At 42.8% G+C, this 22,012-nt stretch overlaps 1 protein-coding gene across 1 annotated transcript; it reads left to right on the top strand.

The window, feature by feature from the left end:
• The first annotated feature begins 1,207 nt into the window (after positions 1-1,207).
• Positions 1,208-20,775, top strand: PWP1 (PWP1 homolog, endonuclein). The gene is made up of 15 exons (XM_079141412.1): positions 1,208-1,400; positions 3,455-3,513; positions 3,640-3,824; positions 7,264-7,349; positions 7,450-7,546; positions 9,439-9,549; positions 10,412-10,542; positions 11,145-11,206; positions 13,264-13,360; positions 14,059-14,120; positions 15,697-15,808; positions 17,402-17,492; positions 17,584-17,705; positions 18,856-18,961; positions 20,629-20,775. The coding sequence occupies exons 1-15, from the start codon at positions 1,329-1,331 to the stop codon at positions 20,736-20,738; spliced, it is 1,503 nt and encodes a 500-aa protein (XP_078997538.1). The 5' UTR covers positions 1,208-1,328; the 3' UTR covers positions 20,739-20,775.
• Positions 20,776-22,012: the final 1,237 nt, after the last annotated feature.

Here is a 22,012-nt window from a genome sequence, read left to right on the forward strand (position 1 = left end):
AAGCACATTTTTTCTGGCCTCTGGCAAAGAGACTTTTCAACATTAAATGAGCTCATCAGTTCCCAATAAAAAGGCTTAGGAATAGAACTAATAGAACTTGGCTCTTGTCAATTCTTGTTATAAAGAATTAATTACACCAGCTGCATTTGGATTTTCATTTTCAAAGGAAATTCACACCTTGGGCTGGAGTGGCAGAATGTAGTAAGTTCAGTAAAAGAGGGTAGGTTCGGCAGGCCTGAAATAACCATAGTCTAGCCCATCTTCTATTCTTTACTCATTCATTTAACAAATATTTATCAAGTGCCCAGTAGGCATTGAGCTGGGTGCAGCTGCAAAGGATCTGGTCATCTTGCAGCAGCAGCTGGCTCATAAACTGGCAACCCCGAGGGAACTGAGCCAGAGTCAAATACTCAAACACAAGCCCATTTCCATATGCCCATCTGGGCCCACCTGACTAAGCCTAGACAGATGTTAATAAGCCAGCCTGGAGGAATAAATCAGTTCATGTGCTTTATTCTAAATATAGTACGGTTCTTGCCTGCTTCAAAAAAAAAAAAAAAAAAAAATTCTCGACCTTAGTGCTGCTAAACCCGTACGCTTAAAAATGGTCCAGATGGCAAATTTTACGTTATCTCTTGCCTTAATAAAAACGAGGGAAGGATAAAGAAAATTAAGCCACCATTTTAACATAAGGCACTTAAAATGCTGCTTCCAACCTAAAGAGCACACTGTGATTCCCAATGCCACCGGACACCTCGTATATGACAGGTGCAGAATGTTTTAAGGTGAGAAGGCAACATTCAAGAAAATAATGGCGGGCACGAGTGAGGCAGTGGTAGAGAGCTCGGCCCTGGACTGGATCCCCAGCAACGGAGAAGAAAATCGGAGAGAGCCACCCGTCACCACGAAGTCTACGGAACTGCAAGCGAAATACATAAAGGCTGGCGGCATTTTGCCTCTGATTAACCCCTGCAGTTCTAAATATTTCCTTTGTTCCCACCAAGTCCGCAGACGCCGCCACCGGCCGGACGGTCCCGAAGCCCCTCAAGCTGCAGGACACCGCCCAGCTCGTCACTCCGCGCCCCCGCGCACCGCGGCTTCCGCCTCCAGCCTTTCCCCACCCCCCCGGCGGCTTCCGCCTCGGACCCTTCCCCGCCCTTTGCCTTCGGCGCCCGCGAATGACGTCAAACTGGGCGCCGCGGCCGGACAAGAGCCCGCGCCTGCGCTCTGCCTGCCGGCTTCCTCAGGAGCGTGCGGCTCTCGGGGCGGCGCGCCACCTTCCCCTGCGGCGGGGGTCTCCAGCCTGACACGCCCTTGAGCCAAGGACCATGAACCGCAGCCGCCAGGTGACCTGCGTGGCCTGGGTCCGCTGCGGCGTGGCCAAAGAGACGCCAGACAAGGTGAGGCCTGGTCGCTCCGAGATCGGGGGGAGCGGCATGCCGGTCAGCCTGGCCTGGGGACCCTGCACGGGCCTGGCCAGCTGGTGCGACTGGCCGGCCGAGGCCGGCTTCGGCCTGGTTGTGGCGACGAGAGCTGCGGCTCCGATGGCCTGGGTCTCTTGGGCCTGTCAGGACCTTGCTCCTCAGGGCGGGTCCGTCCAAGACCAGCCACACCCCCAAATCCGCACGCACGTGGACTGGAGGACTGGAAAGGGGCGGGGTGCTGCTTCGGGTGCGAAGCAACGCAAAACGCTCACGGACCGCAGCACAGCTTCACTCCCAGCCCAGTGCATTTTCAGGCATCCTTGGGAAGAGAGCGCATGGGACCAAACTCCACTTTCCACTCTCGTGCTTTGTGCTCGGAGGAGTGAGGATGGAAGCTATGTAGAAAAGCTGCGTGGAGGCTGCCATGTCGTGAGGCCCAGACTCGAATCAGGAATTTCTTGGAGTAATCCGAATGAGATGTTGATCGGGCAGGGGGTGAAGAGTGAACGTGACCCATGAATGAAAAGCAGACTTAGTCTGTAGCACATGTGAAGATCGCTGGGTGCTTTCTGCAGGCCAGGCGTTGTTCGGGATCCGAGAAGCACAAACAATACAGAAAAGGCCCCACCTTTATGGAGTGAACGTGCGTTTGTTGAATGTCAGTGGGAATAAGTCTTGTAAGACGGGTCGTTTTGAATGTAATTGACTGGGCCAATGATGACAGATAGGGAAATCGGTAGGAATGTGAGTGGCTTGGACATGGAGTTCACAGGAGTAGGGGGTTGGAATAGTCCCAACAGATGCACATTCCATCAGAGCAAGGACTGTTTTATTAACTTTTTCCTCATATGTTTGGCTTGCAGCAGACACTCAATGCATATTTATAGAACAGGGACAAAAAATTATCTCATTAAGATTTGTTAAATGAGGAAGCAGTTCTTATTAAAGGGGGACATACAGCCTTTCAGATTCTTGAAGACAGTGATTCCAAATGGGTCTACGCATCAGAAACACTTGGGGAGCTTCAGATATTACCATGCTCCACTCTGAAGTATTGAGATTAGAGTATGGCTTGGAATGTTTGTTTATTTTTGTGGCACCAGGGAAGTGAACGCACTAGGCAAATGCTCTACCACTGAACTACAGCCCCAGGACATGGCCTGAAATCCCCCAGGTGATTCTTGGGTGCAGACAAATTTGAAGAGTTTATAGAAGAAAGTAGTTAAATTCTGTGAAATTTCCAAAAGGAAAAATTAGACAAATAACTATTTTCACTAAACTTAATTGTTTTCTGGAGCTATTCCACAATGGAATGCCATTCTCAAAGGCTTTTTAGTAGAAACTGGGTGAATGATTGAATTCATCATCAGTTATTAAACATCACTATCATGGGCCACTAAACTGTTTATACAATGTCATGTCGGCCTCTGTCTTCAAGAAGCTTGTATTTTATTAGAGTTCAGTGTGTTTTAAAGGTTGAAGCACTGCTAATGGGACGGAATGCCAGTTTTGAAGTAAAGAGAGTGACCTCAGTTTTGAACTCTTACTAGGGTACAGGTCCTGGTGGGACTCTGACAGAATCAGCAACTCCCAAGTTATAAAATCAAAAAGACAGTTTTAGACAGGATCTTGATTGTAAGGACCTGTAAAAACTCTATTAATGTTAAATCAAGAGAACCTGGATTGATGTTTGACTCTCATCTTGATGTCTTTTGAAGTTATATTTTACATTTTTTCACAAACTTGTTCATTCAAAAACTTCTGATGATTTCCTTAAATATGTTGTAATGAAGCCAGGTATGGTGGTGCACACCTATAATCCCAGAAACTCAGAGACTGAGTAGGAAGACCATGAGTTCAAAGCCAGCCTCAGCAACTTAGTGAGGTCCTAAGCAATTCAGTGAGACCCTGTTTCTAAATAAAATACAAAAATGGGACAGGGATGTGGCTCAGTGGTTAAACACCACTGAGTTCATTCCTCAGTGCCAGACAAACAAAAAAGTCATAATGAAATGTTTGCTCTCTTATAGGTAGAGTTAAGTAAAGATGAAGTAAAACGTCTCATTGCTGAAGCAAAGGAAAAGCTACAGTAAGTTCAGAAACGTTGCTGTCTGTGATCAAATCCAGACGAGGTGTGCGTTTTGAAGAATGGCTTAGTGGTCTTGTTATTAGACAGTGCCATTGGGTGATTTCTTTTTTCTTTTTGTTCTCATAGAGAAGAGGGTGGCAGTGAGGAAGAGGAGACAGGCAATCCTTCAGAAGATGGCATGCAGAGCGCCCGCACCCAGGCACGACCAAGGGAACCCCTGGAGGATGGCGACCCAGAGGATGACCGCACCCTAGAAGACGATGAGCTGGCTGAGTACGACCTAGACAGATACGATGAGGACGGCGACCCAGGTGAGGAGGCCTCGGTCACTTCTGCTGTTGATCATATACGGGCACAGTACTCTCCACCATGCTGGTGTCCAAGGCTTTACCCGAAGTTCCATTACCCCTGACTTCAGTTAATTTGTCTGGTCTAAGATTTAAACAGAGAACATATTTTTAAACTAGTTTAGAAGATAAACCATAATCCACTGATCTAAAGTATAAATCTAAGATCTTTTAAAAAAATATTATGCATTTTCTTGCATGTATTAGGTATATTAATCTGTAACTCATTTGTGAGTTCTGGTATGCAGTTATAATGTACTTGAACTTATATCTTTATGCCTTTTCCTCAACTACACTGACTCTTTTCACAATATGTGCATGTTCAGATAGTGTTGTTGGAGATCATTAGAAAAAGAGAACCCCAGATGGGAAGAGAAAAGGGAGAACAGAAGAGCAGTTCAGGTAGAAAGTCTTGGGGGAAATAAAGTGAACTCAGAAAGCAAAAACAGAACTTTATTGATCTTTTTGGACTTGTGAAGATGTGTATAAAAGGGGCCAGCAGAAGCTGGGACACACTTGCCATGGTGGTCTTCTGGTGTGCTACCCTGCTTGGCACTCACACCTGATCCTGACGGTTGAGAAATAGGCATTCATGTTTGGTGCATGATTTAATTATTTTACGTATGTAACTTCTAAATCAATTGCTCTGCATTTTGGGGACCTGGTGGGACTCCAACAGAATCAGCAACTTCCAAGTTATAAAATCAGAAAACCATAAATGACCCAACACATAAAAAATCAGTTCAATAGGGATGTTATCTGCAGCAAAGCAAAGTCACTACCATTTTATTGATTATGGAGGAGCAACTCTGGATGGATTTCTGATGAGTGACTGATACTAAGCAAAAGTTGTTCCTTATGTGATGCACAATGTATAAAGTCTCAAAGATGATACCATTTTGAAATAATGTATCCTTTATTTTGATACTTTTAAAGCTCTGATCCCCTTGGCTTACTCAACAGGTGGGTGGGAAGGGAATATGAATAATACTTTAACAGAGTGTTATACTGAGTGACACTGAGGAGTCAAAGAATGCTGTTTCTTTTTCCTAAGAGCCTGGATTTGTGCAAGAATTCAGTGACCCAGTATAAAATCTTACCAATTTTATTAAATATCTTGCCTTACGATTAGATGTTCTTGGGATGATGAAGTGCATTTAACATAGTACATTGAAAAAGTTTCACAGCTGTTATAATCAGGCACCAAAAAATACCCGTATCAGGGAAAGGTTCACAGTAAAACGTCAAGTAAAAATAATATGCTTTCTAGAATTTGCTCTCCAAAGATTGGAGTGGAGAGAAAGGGTAAAAAAACAACAGGGGGAAAATATTGTTAATTGTTAAAGCTAGGGGATATGCCATAGGTTTTTTTAATGCCTCTTCTCTTTTTGTTCATGTTTAGAAATTTCTGTAATACGCAGTTGTTGTTTTTTAAATTGGGCCCGTGTGGGGTGACAGTGAGCACTGTGGGGAACCCAGAGAGCAGTTGGTGTTGTTGGAGTGCTCGAAGAATAGGACACGGGGAGGTGGTCTGCACTGGGCACAGGGAGATTGGTAAATAGGGCAGGAGAGCGAGTGCTGAGGAAGTGGGTTCTGGTGAGGATGGAATGGAAATGAGCTCGCTTGGCCTGATGCCTCCAGTGGGGGCATGTTCAAGTGCTGTAGGTGACGCGTGGAGGGGGAGTCAACCCCAGGAGAGGAGACATTAGTGCAGACGGGCAGACTAGAGAGAACCTTAGTGTCGCAACAGGGTTGAGCTCAGACAGGGAGAAGAAACTGCTGGAATGAAGACCCGCCATGGGAAATGCCCGTGAGTCCATCTGTGTGAGTGAAGATGCGGGAGGTATGTGGGGAGCTGTCCAGGAAGACTAACTGGGTCTAGCTTGAATTCCAGGCTTGGGGGTCTGCACGGGGGGACACTGTTAAAGGTATGTGCACTGGATAGGACAACTCAATAGGGATTTTAGGAAGTTGCCTGAGGCAGCAGTGGAGAATGAGTTGGGAGAAAGGGTGACCCTCTCGTTGGAAGAGCAAGAAGCTTCAAGCTAGATTAGGCCAGAAGCATGGAGGACCCGGACTGGCTTACGAGGAAGGAGGAGGAAGAAGTAGAAAAAGGTGGCAGAGGTGGCTAGGAATTTTGCATCATCCTCGGGGATGCTTTCTGCCAGAATTGGTACCCCCAGTTTCAGTCTTATTAGTGGTATACCCCTTTTCCTTCCAATAAATAACCCTGACTTACTCCATTGTCAGATTCTATTGTCATTTGTCCATTTATTTCCATCTGGATGTTCCTTCCTCCATATTCCCCATTCCCCTGGCCTTGTGTCCTGCACACTACTGTTTACCTCATTCTGCATTATGGAATACTGAAATGGAGTGTCACCTCCATTGACCAGTGTCACATAGCTGGGGGAGGTGGTGGTAAGGTTTGAACACACTCTGGCTCTAAATCCTTCATTCTTTTTCGGTGTTCTCTTGGTGTGATCCTTCAGCCCTGGGTTGTGGGCCCCCACCTTGTTAAGAACATGGTGCTATGGGAATAGCGTTTGTCTGGGCCCTATCAGTCCTGTCTTCTTAAAGTAGCTTCCCCTAACAATTCAGCATATCCTCCTTGCCTTGAGTTTTATGTTACTCTGGGTCAACTCTATGCTATACTTGTAGATGTCTCATGAAAGAATAATTCCATTTTCAAGTAAGTTTAGTGAAAAGGGCATATAACTCTTTTTTTTTTTTTCCCCCCCAGATGCATAAGGCAAAGTAGCCTATCAACAGTTCTGAGAATGCTTACACTACAGCAGCTGGCAACTCTCAGTTTTGACCAGACGGCCTTTGTTTATTCTGTGTTGATTTTAGTGTTTTGGGGCAATTTTATTTCCAGGTCCTCAAAATGGCCACTCTGTAGCGCTTTGAATCACAATTGCAGCGAGAAAGCTAGAGAATCTGAGCACAGTTCTAATATTTTCTAAAAGGGTGGGGGGTCTTTTGTTTTGTTTTGGGGGGTTTTGGCATGGTACTGGGAATTGAATGTAGGATCTTGCATATGCTCAGCGAAAGCTCTACCACTGAGCCATGCCCCAGCCCTTTTTATTTTTAAGACAGGGTCTTAATAAGTTGCCCAGGATATCCTCTAATTTGTGGTCCTCCTGCCTCAGCCTCCCAGCAGATTTAATTCTTTGATATAATTCTTTCATTGGAAGATTGTGAACCCCAAGACTATCAGAAATGCATTCCAAACATCAAATATAAATGGCTTTTAAAATTCCTGCACTGTGTCCTTTCTCTACTGTGGATAATGTGTAGTTAGTACAAAATAGATGATTGGGTCTAAGTCCACAGATGGATGTCTTCAGAAAACCATTTTTGTCAAGATGATCATTTTATTTATTTTGATGAATTCTTTTAGATGCTGAGACTCTTGGTGAATCTCTCCTGGGTCTTACAGTCTATGGGAGTAATGATCAAGATCCTTATGTTACTCTGAAAGATACGGTAAATTTTTACAGCACTTTTCTAATCATGTCCTTGAGTGTCCTGAGAAACCTCACTGGATATTTCCTTTAGCCCATGACTATTTTTTCTGCCCCCTTAGGAACAATATGAGCGTGAAGATTTCTTGATTAAGCCCAGTGACAATCTCATAGTTTGTGGCAGAGCTGAACAGGAACAGTGTAATTTAGAGGTGCATGGTAAGTGAAGTTAGTCCTCTACTAAGAGGTTTTCTGAGTGATGTTAAAATAACTGTCATGGTTCCTGTTATGAAGTCTTAAGTGCTAAATTCTGTTGTACTTCATTGGAGTTAATTACAAAGTTAAATTTTATGCAACTTGTCCCTTTCCTGATTATTGTTCTGGGCATGTGTAATCTGAACTGTCACTTTGGTAACTGTTTTTTTAATGGAAGTAGGTCCCTTGGAAAATTCTAATAGGGGTTTTTAGTCTTTTATTTAAATATGTTCACCAGTTTTCCCCACTTCCGATGTAGACATGGAAGGAAAACTGTGTGCAAAATAACAAAACTCTATGATCCCGTTACCCTGAGGTGATAACTTGCCACCCTGGTTTTTCCTTCTTGCCCCTCACCCCAAACACTTTTATGTGATTGTGATTATGCTGGATAGACAGATTTTTATCCTGCTTTTTTCAGAGTTGTTTCAGGTATTTCCTCTTTGTGAAACACTTTGTTTTCTTCATAATAATTCAACAGATAAGCCATAATTCTCTTTTGGAACCAAAATTTTTTGCTCACCTTCCCAGCTCAGCAAATATTTATACTAAAGCCAGAGGCGAATGGAGAGACATGAAGTAGACAGTGATATGAAGTTTTAAATCAGATTTACTTTATTTATTTATTTTCTTAAATTTTTTTTATTTTTTGCAGTACTGGGTATTGAACCAAGGCTTAGGCTGCTAGGCACGCACTCTGCTGCTGTGCTGCACCCGAGGCCCCTGGTTCCAGCTTGGATTTCAGTGACTCTTGGAAACTTCAGGACTGCCTGCAGGAAGCTATAGATTAGGCCAATTTTATTCCATGACTCATTGTGACCTTTTTTATAAATTTTTTCTTTAAAAGGGCTTCCAATAGCAGGCACTGAAATGTGAAATTTTTCTCACTCTTGATATCTTTGAACTGTTACAAATTTCAGATGAGAACCATGTCGTTTGATTTTCTTAATACCAATTCTAATTTCAAGTAATTAAATTGTAAGACAGTCTCTTGTCATCACTTGTGTACATTCTCATCTAAGAACACTGTAGTCATTCCTTTGAACTCGGGATCCAAGAGTAGAAAGGAGTTCTACTCTTGCAGTGCATTTCCACTCCCTACTAAGTTAGGCCATTGTAGATATGTTTTATTATTTGGGTTTGGAGGGAATCTCCAAATTACCCAGCGTACCTGTTTTCAGATTTCAAAACTCGTATTCTAAAACGGATCCATTTGTTGCTCTGAAGTGGTTAAAAGAAGAATGTGTTTTAAAGTATCATCACCAGTTTTATTTAAGATGTAAACTGAGTACCTTGAGCATGGTTAAGACTATTGCAGGACCACAGTCTGATCGTGTTGAACATGTACTCTCATCCTAGACTGATATGCTAGAACTTTACATAGAATCTGCTGATCCCAGGAGCCATCCCAGAAGCAGAGGCCCAAGGAATTAAAATAAATAAGGAATCCACAGCTTATTTTATGATGTTTATTTCTTAATAAATGACTTCCTAGTCATGGATTTTTAACATAGTTTTGCTTTTAATCAATTAGACCTTTAAGAAAATCAAATAAGTACTTCTGGAGGATATGTCATGAATGTTTGTTTTCTGTAATGAACAAACTAGAGATCAAGACCATTTGCCTGGCAGGCATACGGGTGGGGGACCTGTGGATGTTCATGTCCCTATATGGGGCATGGCAGATGATGTGCATATATTAGACATGGATAATTTTCAGCTGGCAATGATGATCATGGAATCTCCTTATAATGTCATCAGATGTGTCTCTATAGGGAAAGTGTTCTTTTGTGTGGGGTGTAATTTCTGATGACTTATTCTGATGCATTAACTTCTTTTTTTTCCAATCTTTTCAGTTTATAATCAAGAAGAAGACTCTTTCTATGTACACCATGATATACTCTTGTCTGCATATCCTCTCAGTGTGGAATGGCTGAATTTTGATCCCAGCCCAGATGATTCTACAGGTAACTGGAAAACTTAAGGTTGCCCTACGGTCCCTAGTCCTGTGGCATTTTCCTAGCTAATAAACTATTTTCTGTATGAGTGTGTTCAAAATTGTTGCTGATCTCAAGTTGCTGTTATTTTCTGAAGTTATGATCATGTAGTCCTTAACACAGCAATGCTTAATTTCTTGGGTGTGTATATCTTTAGACTTAAGATTAGCCCCACTGTAGGCTGAGGGACAAAGCCCGAAAGCTCTTTGGACTATAGAACTGTTGTGGTCCCATAAAAACCCAATACAAAGTAGTGTGGTATGTGTTAACTGCTAGAGTTGAGTGGTACGCTCTGTTTCGGAAAACATCAGATAAAACTAAAATGAAGAGGCTTATCACTAGTCGGGTCCTTTTAGCCACACCTGCAGCCCCGCTATGTGCTCTGGCAGTACTCCTTCAGAGAGGTACACACTGACAGTACTGACACCATCTGTCTTGTTTGCAAGACCTTTTCACATTCATGATCTGACCTGATCCTCATCCTTTTAGCAGCCCCTGAGGAAGGAGTGGTATTGGTGGGCATCAGATATTCTCATTGTGTTAGTGAGGACACTGAAGCAAGATTGAACCTTTGTGACTCAAATTGTAGTCCTAATACCAGCAGCACAACATGTGTGTCACCCAGGAACTGTTTAGAAATGCAGACTGAGCCCACTCAAGGTCACCTGAAATAGACTTTGCATGGTTAACAACCTTTACATGGTGCATCTAGAAGTGTGAGCAACTGCTCGAAGCCATTACTCATTTAATCTACAGTGTAATGTATTTGCTTAGTTGTTTTTCTGTATTTTTTTTTCCTGCCTGATCACAAGCACATTGTTTCTTCCTGCAGGAAATTACATTGCTGTGGGAAACATGACCCCTGTTATTGAAGTGTGGGACCTTGATATAGTGGACTCTTTAGAGCCAGTCTTCACACTTGGAAGTAAACTTTCAAAAAAGAAGAAAAAGAAAGGAAAGAAGGTAAAATGTTAATAAATATTTAAACTCTAAAAAACACAGAGAAGTTTACTGGAGAGTATAAGAACATATACAAACGTACACTTTTTCTACCAGATAGTCTTGTTGGGACAGAACAGGTAGTTAGGAAGGTATTATAATTTTTCGACTTTCAAAAACTCCATCCAAGGAACATATTTGTTTGCATAATACCTCCACTATTGTATTATTTCCCACACAAAACATGGCTTAGGTTGTGATTCTCCCTCATATATAATAACTTCATACTCATATGCTAGTTTTGAACTTTTTAAATGTTTCTGTTTAGCCTCTTGTGTGTTGAATTCTAAATAGCCATGTATTAATTCCTGTAGCATTTTTAATTGTTACGATTGGGGGAGGCAAGGCAACATTGATACTTGCAGGATCAGTGCCTACTTAAGAGCTGACAGGTGTCCTGGTTCTCTATGGCAACAGGGAGACAGTGTCTATTTCTTTAGTTCTTCAAGTAGGTTTGTGTTACAGTAAAACATAATCTTATGGTTTAAAGCATCTTACAAATTAATATATCAGTTTTATGGAGGGGGGGCTTTCAATACAGAAAGTAATGAAAACGATTATTGCAGAGTTCCTCAGCAGAAGGGCATACGGATGCTGTCCTGGACCTTTCATGGAACAAACTGATCAGGTAAAAGGAACTGGCACTGCTGGACTGTAAAAGGGTGGACACGGTGGCTTTACACCACACCTGTCTGCCTAAGTGTTTTGGCCTTCACTTCCGCCGTCCTTTGCTGCGGCGGGTGGCTGTGAGGGCAGCAGCTCTGCTTCCTCATCCCCGAGTGACCGCTGCTCCCCCCACAGCATGTGGTGCGGCGCCCAGGGTGCAGATGGCTGGGTTTCAAGTCATAGGATCTTTAAATCATAGTAAAATATACATAACATGAAATTACCACTCGAACCATTTTTAAGTCTGGTGACTTTCCATACATTCACATTGTCGCACAGCCATCCCCACATCCATCTCCAGAACTTTGCCATCTTCCCAAACTGAAACTCTGAACCTGTAAACACTAAAACACTAACTCCCCGTGTCCCTGTGATTATTCTAAACACCTCATGTGAATAGAATCATACAGTATTTACTTTTTCATACTGGCTTACTTCATTCAGCATAAAGACTCCCAGGTCATACATGTTGTTGTTCATGTCACGGTGTCCTTCTTGCAGGCTGAGTTATGTTCCATTGTATGTTAATACCACATTTTGTTTATCCATTCATCAGCAGACTCTTAGATTTCTTCCATCTTTTATCTATTGCAAATAATGCAGCTATGAATGTGGGTGTACAAATATCTCAAGTCCCTGTTTTCAGGTCATTTGGGCATGTCCCCAGAAGTATTGCTAGATCTTATTATAGTACTAGTTTTACTTTTCTGAGTAACTTCTATACTGTTCCATAGCAGCTACACCGTTGCATATTCCTACCAGCAGTGTACACGGACTCCATAGTCCAGTTTCTCCCCGTCCTTCCAAAATTTATTTTCTGTTTTTTTAACAATAGCCATCCTAAGAAGTATGAAGTTATGCCTCATCATGTTGTGATCTGGTTTGCTGTTTTGGCACTGGGGACTGAACCCAGGGGTGTACTATACCAAGTTGCATTCCTAGCCCTTTTATTTTTTTATTTTGAGAAAGGGTCTCACTAAGTTGCCCAGGTTGGACTCAGACTTGTGCTTCTCCTGCCTCGGCCTCCTGAGGCCCTAGGATTGCAGGTGTGTGCCGCCGTGCCTGACCTTCGTTGTGGTTTTGATTTGCATTTCTCAAGGATCAGTGATGTTGAGCATCTTTTGGCCACTGTGTTATCTTCCCTATAAGAAATGTATATTCAAGTCCTTTGTCCATTTTCTGAGTTGTATGAGTTCTTTACATATTCTGGATATCAGTGCCTAATCAGAAATATTCTCTCCAATTCTGTGGTTGTCTTTTTGCTTTCTTTATAGACTACTTTGCAGTGTGTTTTTGGTTGATGATGCCCAGTTTTGTCTGTGCTTTGGGTTGTATCTAAGAAACCGTCGCCTTAACCCAGCATCGTGAGGATCTACACCCGTGCTCTCAGAACACTCCTGAGACTTTAATAGTACTAGCTCTTAACACTTAAGTTTGTGATCCATCTTGAGTTGTTCTTTCATTTATGGTGTGAGGTGGCAGGGCCTAACTTTTGTATAGGATATGCAGTTGTCCCTGAACCTAAGTTGAAAAGATCTTTCTTTTCCCACTGAACATTAATTATCTTGTCACTTTTGTCAAAAATTATAAGTGCCAAGAGTTTATTTCTGGTCTCTCATTCTATTCTGTTAATCTATAGGTCTGTCCTTACGCCAGTAACACATGATTACCATAACTTTTTAAGTTTTGAAATCTGGAATTATGGGCTTCCCAACTTTGCTCTTAAGATTTTTGGTTATTTTAGGTATCTTGCATTTGCCGTGTTTCCATCTTAACAATATTAAATATCCAATACAGGAGCACAATATCCTTCCATTTAGACAGGCTTTTGTTTCTTTTGATAATCTTTGGTAGTTTCCAGTATATTGGTAGTTTATAGTATATAGATTGCATTTCTTTTATTAAACTTATTCCTCAGTATTTTATTCATTTTGATGCTATGGTAAATTGATTCCTTTTCTTAATTTAATGCTCTGGCTTTTAAATGATCACACCTAATTTGTGTGTTCCCTGTCTCAGAAACGTGCTGGCAAGTGCGTCAGCTGACAGCACAGTCATTTTGTGGGACATGTCCTTGGGGAAGCCAGCAGCCAGCCTCGCTGTGCACACAGACAAGGTACAGTAACTGAGTGAATAAAGAGGATTCTAAAAATCTGGGCATTTCCATATGGTGTCCTGGGGTTTACAGAGTGCTTCTCATGAGCACTTGACAAGATCTGACTACAGAATTCCTCTGGGTTCTGTTAACGCTAAAGTGCACTGTGGGACTTAGAAGCCTGTGTAGTTGCCCAGAGACATTGGACCATTCCCCCCTTTTCTTCTGAATATCTTTTAACATTTGAGGGCTATAAGTATCCGTGTGTGTGTACATGTACATATATACATATGTATTCTTATATATGTAAAAGTTTGAGGAATACTGCATTATGTATTTAAAGTGCTGGCCTTTGTTTGGGAATATAGTTTGGCATATATTTTTTCCCTTTTTTGGCACTGGGAATTGGACCCAGGGTCACTTTACAACTGAGCCACATCCCCAACCCTTTTAAAATTTTTTATTTTGAGACAGTCTTGCTAAGTTGCTTAGGGCCTTGCTAAATTGCTGAAGCTGGCCTCAAACCTGTGATCCTCCTACCTCAGCCTCCCAAGCTGCTGGGATTCAGGCATCCACCACTGAGCCCAGCTGTATATTTATGTTTTTTAATACACTACTAATTTCTAAGTGAATAATTTATGGAAATCCGTTCTCACCATGTTAGGTAATGTTACAAAAAATAAAGATAGATCTCTTCATTTATCTTTTCCTCCCCTTAGGTCCAGACTCTGCAGTTTCATCCATTTGAAGCACAGACTCTAATTTCTGGATCATATGATAAGTAAGAAAGCACTTCATGAATCATTGCTGCCCTTTTTTATCCTCTTGAGCTAATTCAAGAAGTTTCTCTTGATGCCCAGATGGGACATACTGTCGAGGCTCCTGCTTACTGTCCTCTTCAGCTGTGGTCCTTTCAGTTAGCACCACTTAACTCTGGTTTTCAGCTGTGGTCCTTGGAGTCTAAGAAGTGTGGTTTTATCATAATAACGTAGCTACAGGAATTAGTAACTTCTTCAGTTTTTTGAGTATGTGCAAGTTAACCATTATTATGAAACAAACTGTCCCCAAATTCAGTTACTTTAGATGATAAACGTTTGTCCCCGATGCCTGCGTGAGGTTGGGAGAACGCAGGCTGAAGTTGCCTGGCAGTTCTGCTCCTGTTGGCTTGTGTCAGCTGAGCAGCAGGGGATCTGGCTCTAGACCTGCAGGCTGGCCCACACATTCTTAGGGCGAGGGCAGACATATAAGCGAAATACCACGACCTCTGAAGATCTAGGTTCAGAACTAGTACCCTCCCTGTCTTGTTCTTTTGACCAAAATAGATGACATGGAGTCGGGAGGTGTACTGTGCCTTCATGAGAAATCTCCACATCCCAGGTAGAAGGCTTGAGGTAGGAGAGTTGAGTGAAGGCCACTATAGGCAACTACCTGTGACAGGCGATAGCCTCCGGTCACCTGTGTGTTCCTTGTGCTGACTCAACCTGAGGGTGGGAAGTACAGCAGTAGAATCAGACTGACTTGCTCTGTTTTGATTCCTTACCGTTTGAAGAGTAGTAAGTTGACATTTCTTAGGTATCCTGCCTGTAAAATTACAAAAGGGTATCCCTCAGTTCCCCCAAAACAGTGATCTGACTGCAGAGAGCAACTGTGGCTAAGAAATTTTAGATACTGTTCTGGACTTTGGAAATAGGATTCATCTGGTCAGTGGAGGATTTGCCCTGCAGACACTCGGAGCCCACCAGCACCTTCATGTGGCAAGACTAGACTCTACCTATTGGGGAGAAGCAGCTCCTTTTTTTCTACTTTTAGGACTTTAAAACAGGCTTTAAATAATGGGATCCTGACTTCACAATCTGTTGTTAACTATGTTATTAAATGATAGTGGGGTGAAACAGACATTATTACCTCATGTACCTCTATGACTGTATGACCAGTGTGATCCTGCAAGATGTACAATCAGAAAAATGAGATTACACTGCATTTATGTATGATCTTTCAAAATGTATAAATGCATCCTACTGTCATGTACAACTAATTAGAACAAATAAAATATAAAAAAAAGAATCTTCAAAAGAGTAAAAAAAAAAAAAGGCAACAGAGCTGAGGTTATCCTCTCAAGACTACATACCTAATACTATAATTAAAATGCATGAGTTTCTGGGATTTAGTTTTTAAAAAAAAAAAAAAAAAAGGTAATTGTCAGCCAGGCATGGTAGTGGCATACCTGTAATCCCAGCTGAGGGAGAATAATTTCAAGTTCAGGCAACACAGGCTCTGTCTCAAAAAGTGAATAAAAATACTAAGAACATAAAGGGGAACTAAACTCTTCAGGCCTAACTTTGCCTGCACGTTTGCAGGTCAGTGGCTCTCTATGACTGCCGAAGTCCAGACGAAAGCCATCGCATGTGGCGTTTCAGCGGGCAGATTGAGAGAGTGACCTGGAATCACTTTTCACCTTGTCATTTTTTGGTAAGAACGCAAATGTTACTATTGTGATTTTCCCAGGTTTCTAACAGCTGATTCCCTGATTCCATTGCAGAGAGATTTGCCAAAAACCCTTTTCTGTGTTAACTATGAGGGAAGCATTTGGGTCTTAAGGTCAAAGAAATAAGTTGGGGGTTTTTTTGAATGACTCAGCCACAAAAACATTAGTGCACACGGGAACGATTTTGCTAACCGCCAACCACTCAAGAGTGTGCCATATCTTATTTTTACTTGCTGATTTTGATCCCTTTTTAGTGTCTTTTTTTTTTTTTAATATTAGGCACAGTTTCTATTCCTGATTTTTAATGGTTAAATCAGACCAGGAAGATAGTCTTCTGTTTAAATCCTCGTGCTTAAGTGGAGTCGTAGTGATGACAGTGCCAGCTTTATTTCATTCATAGCCCCACATCCCAAATGGGGAAGAAGGATCTGACCCTTCAACAAATACCCTCGCTGTGTGGGAAGGACAGTTCCCAGAGTCCCCAGGAGTTCCACCAACATTTCAGTCCAGGAGGAATACAACCAGCTCTCACCCACAGGGAATATTCATTAAGCTGTGAGACCTTCATGTGCTTTCGTTTTCCTAAATAATGAAAAGGGAGTAAAGTGTGTTAAAGAGCCACCAGGAGACTGAGCCAGGAAGGTTGCAAGTTTGAGACCAGCCTGGGCAATGTAGCGAGACCCCATCTCAAATAAATACTGTTTTTAAAAATAGCTTTCTTAAAGACATGGACAGTTTTCATAAGTTTCCTGAAGTAATAATTCTGAGAATGATCTCAACTCTGCATCCTTCACACATGCAGATCCCAGCTAAGCTGCCTACCGGGAGCCAGATTTCACTGTGACCAGGAGTGAAGCTACAGCTGTATTTGATGCTGTGTTCTTCATTGGCTCTCACAAGTCAGGCACAGATTGTTCCTGAGGTTATTTGCTGAAAAATGGTCATAGATGCTAAAGTCACAAAAATGTAGGGAAGTTGGAGGTGATGAAATGGTCGCTGCCTTCCTCCTAGTCTCAGAGAAAAAGACCTTCCATTTCAGTTTTTGGCCCTGGCCCCAGTGGTTCCATCTCCCTTCTTACTGCACTGGCTGGGGTTTTTTGCCTACTTTTCCTCCATTTCCACCTCCTACCTGGTTGAATTGCTCCGCCACCACACCGACAGCACTGACCGCCCTTTCTCCAGAAGCTGTTTTTCTCACCTGATCTCTGGCTCTGGTTCTGTGGCTCCTCCCCGGCTGTACCTGGAACAGCCATGTCACCAGGCCTCTGCTCCCAGCCCTGCCCTTTAGACTTGCACTCCAAGGTCTGACCCTCTGCCCTGGTGGTGTGACTGCCCCTCTGCTCCTACAGCCCTGCTGCCATCGCAGCCACCCCGAGAGTTTTGTGGTCATGTTTCACTGCCTTGGGCCAGTGGAGTGCAAGTAGTCCGTGTGGGCATAACTGGCTCAGCCCAGAGGAAGTTCTTTGTGTCCGTGTTAATTTTTTATAAGCTCCACAGGTGAGATGTGTAGCCGATTTTTACTGGGATTTATACTTAACCATTGCTAATTTCATTGGCCTTTTCTTTCCTCTCTCCAGGCCAGTACAGATGATGGCTTTGTATATAATTTGGATGCACGTTCAGATAAGCCGATTTTCACACTCAATGCACACAATGATGAGATCTCTGGTGAGCAAGAATAGTGTAATTTCCATTAACTTATGATGAAGTAAATCTGTATTTCAAAGTGAGTCTCTGAATTAATCATTATCTTCCTCAGGTCTTGATCTCAGCAGTCAAATCAAGGGCTGTCTTGTGACAGCGTCAGCAGACAAATATGTGAAGATCTGGGACATCTTAGGAGACAGACCAAGTCTAGTTCATTCCCGGGACATGAAGATGGTAAGAACTTCCTGGCCTGTCTGTTCCCTGCTGTTCTGATCCTGCCCGCGTTGCTTGTCTTCTTCTGGACATCATTGCACTAAAGAACGTATTGAAGTTAATTTTGAGCTTTAAATTTAGTGGGAGTTATATGTCTTAGGAAAGTTCTGGAAAAATCAGTGACTATTCTGATTCCTTTTCCAGTTCACATGATTATCACTCACTTAGTAAGACCAAAAAGGATGAGAAGGGGACACAAACAAGTGACATGGCTATTATTTTACCCTAAAACCAGGACCACTCCAGGAAGTTTTAGACCTTAGGGCAACAGAGCTGCTGGCGTCAGTGTATGTACCTCTCACTACCTTCTCACGTAACTAGCTCTGACTACACTGAAGTTGATTTGTAGTACTAAAAATTTCTGAAATAACCAGGATTCTTTGAACAAATATTAAGCACCTTCTGTGTGCAAGGCACTATTATTTAAATTAGACTATAAATACAGAACACCACACGGCTATTAGAAAGTGTGTGTGTGCAGGTGTGTTTGTGTGTATCAACTTACAGCAGGTACTTATAGTATCATTTTAAGTTATATTTTACAGCATCGTGTATATTTATAAATGCCTAATTGCTTAAGTGCCTATATTTAAGTTCATCATATTACATCCCAAAATACGAAGTTTTATCTAATTTTTATTCGTATTTCCTATAATGCATATATATTATCTAGAAATAAAAATGTAAAAGTGAGAATATCACAAACTTCATGACTTGAGGGCTGGGATGTAGCTCAGTGGTAGAACACCTGCCTAACATGTGAGGCCTGGATTCAAGCCCCAGCAATGTTTGAAAAAAAAATAGTGGCCTTCGTGTTATTTTCATTGTTTAAAAGAACAGCTTCTGGGTCTTAGCAGATCAGATTTCTTAGGAAATGGCATCTAGAATGAAGAGACCTAAGTGGTCAGGGCAGGCGCACATCTCCCTGGCACGGCCACTGTGCTGCACTCGTCCTGTTGGACATGGTGACACCCCTCCCTCAGGACTGCAGGCCGCCGTGGTAGTGAGTCGCTGGAACTGTCCACACTGAGACCTCAGACGAGGCTTGGGATCCAGACACCAGGGCTCTGGAAGGACAGAAGCCACCGGCTTTCTTTTCCTTTCTCCCTAGGGAGTTCTCTTCTGTTCGTCATGCTGTCCTGATTTGCCATTTATTTACGCCTTTGGAGGTCAGAAAGAAGGGCTGCGTGTCTGGGATATAAGCACCGTCTCCTCAGGTAAGAATCTTCAGCTTCCCGTGCTTTCTGAAGGAGCTCTGTAAGTACCGACCCAGAGGGCGGCTGGACGCCAGGTAGGCAGCAGATGCAGATTCAGTGCGCAGCCTGCAGCGTGGTCTCCTTACTGTGGAAGTGTTCACACTCACAAGTAAGCTTGTTGTCACACTTTTTAGTTTTGTTTTCTTGGAGGAGGGGGTTTTGTTTTTGTTTTGGGGTGTACTGGGAATTGAACCCAGGAGTCCTTTACCACTGAGTTACATTCCCAGCCCTTTTATTTTTTGAGATAGGGTCTGCCTAAGTTGCCCAGGCTAGCCTTGAACTTGTAATCCTCCTTCCTTGGCCTCCTGAGTAGCTTGGATTACAGGCATTCAGTACTGCCCCTGACTCAAATGTAGATTTTTTTTTTTTTTTTTCTTTTGTACCAGGGATTGAACCTAGGGGTGCTCTACCACAGAACCACATCCCCAGCCTGTTTTATATTTCACTTTGAGACAGGGTCTTGCTAAGTTGCTGAGGCCGACCTTGAACTCAGGATCCTCCTTCCTCAACCTCCTGAGTCACTGGGATTATAGACATGTGCTACCACAACCGGCTCAAATGCAGATTATTTTTTTTAATGTCTTAAAACTGGAAGATCTGGCAGAGCTGGGCGGAATGTAGCATGCTCTCCCTTTACCAATGTGAATAAATCTGCCCTCTCCTCAACTACCTTCTATAAGATTGCTTTCCTAGAGACCAGTCCCCTTGTTCAGGAGATCCTGTTTGCTTTTTTTATTTTAAGATCGTCTGCTGTGTCCTAGATATATAGAGATACTGTGTCCCCACTATGTGATTCCTGAATCTTCCCTTCCATGCAGAAGGATCCTGAGATTTCTCTTTGGGTTATTCTAATTAGAATTTACATATAAAGAGTCCTAAATGCCAAAAGTTCTCTGCTGGTCACGACGTAGAAAAAGATGAAAGAAAACGAGAGACAATGAGTAGAATACGGGAAGGACGTTGCTGTTAGAAGGGCTGGGACAGCCATTATCCAAACATTCTAGATTAATCCAAGGCAAGCAGAGGTAAAGTACAAAAAAAGACAAACTATTGGCTTCATGCAGTATATTACCTTTAACTTCCAAGTTAGTTAATTACTTTCTCATTTACTTAATTGCCCTGCCACACACCCAAGTACTAGGAATTAAACCCAGGGCGCTCTACCACTTAGCCACATCTACAGCCATTTTTATTGACAGACCGATTGATTTTTGGTGCTGAGGATCAAACCCAGGGACTTGCATACGCTAGAAAAGTACTCTACCAAGAGCTAAATCCCCAGCCCTCCCCAGCCCTGTTTTGTTTTGTTTTAATTTTGAGACAGGATCTTGCTGAGTTGCTGAGGCCAGCCTCAAACTCTCTCAGCCTCCCAAGTAGCTGGGATTACAGGACTGCACCACCACACCAAGCATGGCATAGAAACTGTCATGAAAATATACTTAATACTTTTTAGCTGGACACAGTGGCTCCCACTGTAATTTTACCTACTCAGGATGCTGAGGCAGGCACAGGGGGAGGGCACAGGCACCCCAAAATAGAATTTTATGGCTTATTTCTATATCTTAGTCTCTTTTGCATTACTTAATTTCCTGATCTGGTGGTTTCTTAACTGTTGGTCTGCGTTTTAGTAAATGAAGCATTTGGAAGACGAGAAAGGCTGGTTCTCAGCAACGCCAGAAGCTCATCTGTTAGTGGCCCTTTTGGGAGCAGGAGCTCGCACGCGCCCATGGAGACCTGATGAGCATCATGAGATCGCCTGTTGGCCTAGCTTAGCCCTAGTGGTCCCAAGACTGTCCCCATGCAGCTGCAGCTCTGCAGGGATGGAGACAAAATCGGTTCCTACTGCCTCACATTCCTTTCTGTGGCTGTAGTGGTGACGCAGCCTCGTGCTGGCCTCCAGGTGGGTGGTGTGTGGGTTATTGTTGGATTTCTTGAAAATAATAAAAAAGGTTTTTAAAAACGAATTCCTTAAGCCTGCCATCTATCGCAGGAAATCTAGGTTAGTGAATTAGGTAGTAACTTCAAAGTTTTGTCATTGTTGTTTTCGGACGGGATATGCTGTGCTGCCCAAGGCTGGCTTTGAACAGCTGGGCTCGAGTGTGCCTCCTGCCCCCATCTCCTGAGGAGCTGGGATTTCAGGCACACGCCGGGCTTTACAGTGTTAAGAGGGAAAAGCCTGTGGTTTCAGAAGCTGGTAGCCCAGGCCCGGAAGGTGGTGCTCTGGCTAAGACTGCATAGCCACCAACAGGCAGACTCCCCAGGGACTCCACTTTCCTGACTGTTCTCAATCAAATGCTCATGATTTTAAAATGTTCTCAGTGCTACTTTTTTAAAAGTGGTGTGCTGCTTTTTCCAGCATGGTCAAAGAGAAGAGGCAGACCGTCTCTCTCAGATGTTGGATGCCGGGCTCCCTTTGCTGCACACGCGAGGGAAGAGTGTGAACAGGAAGGGTTTTGCTTTCCACTCAGTGATTACAGACTATCTTCAGTGTGCATGTTAACAGGCAGCAAAAATCAGTTTGAATCATGGGATCCATCCCTAACTTATTAGAGCTTTCAGTTAACGAACGTCATCATTCCTGTATAACTTAGGAATGTGACTGGAATGTCACTCCAGCTTCAGACACTGTATAAAGTTGTAGCAACTTGAATTCACCGAAACCTCTCTGGAACAGCAGACTGAAGGATGGATTAACTATTTATTTTTTTGTTTTGATTTCGTTTTTAATCAGATATCAAAACAAGCCCTAGATTATTTAAAATTAATGACAGCAATAACAAGTAATGAGATTACATCAGTAATGAAGTCTCCCAACAACAAAAAAGACCAGGACTAACCAACGTCTTTACTGCTGAGTTTTACCAAAGTTTCTCAAACTATCCCACAGAACTGAAGGGGAGGGAACTTGACACTCACTGAGGCCAGCAGTATCACTACCAAAACCTGACAAGGACACAGCGAAAAAACTGTAGACCAGCATGTCTGACAAACAGATGCAAAAACCTCCAAACA

This window comes from Sciurus vulgaris (assembly GCF_902686455.1).
Source record: "Sciurus vulgaris genome assembly, chromosome: 5".
NCBI classification, from domain to species: Eukaryota; Metazoa; Chordata; class Mammalia; order Rodentia; family Sciuridae; genus Sciurus; species Sciurus vulgaris.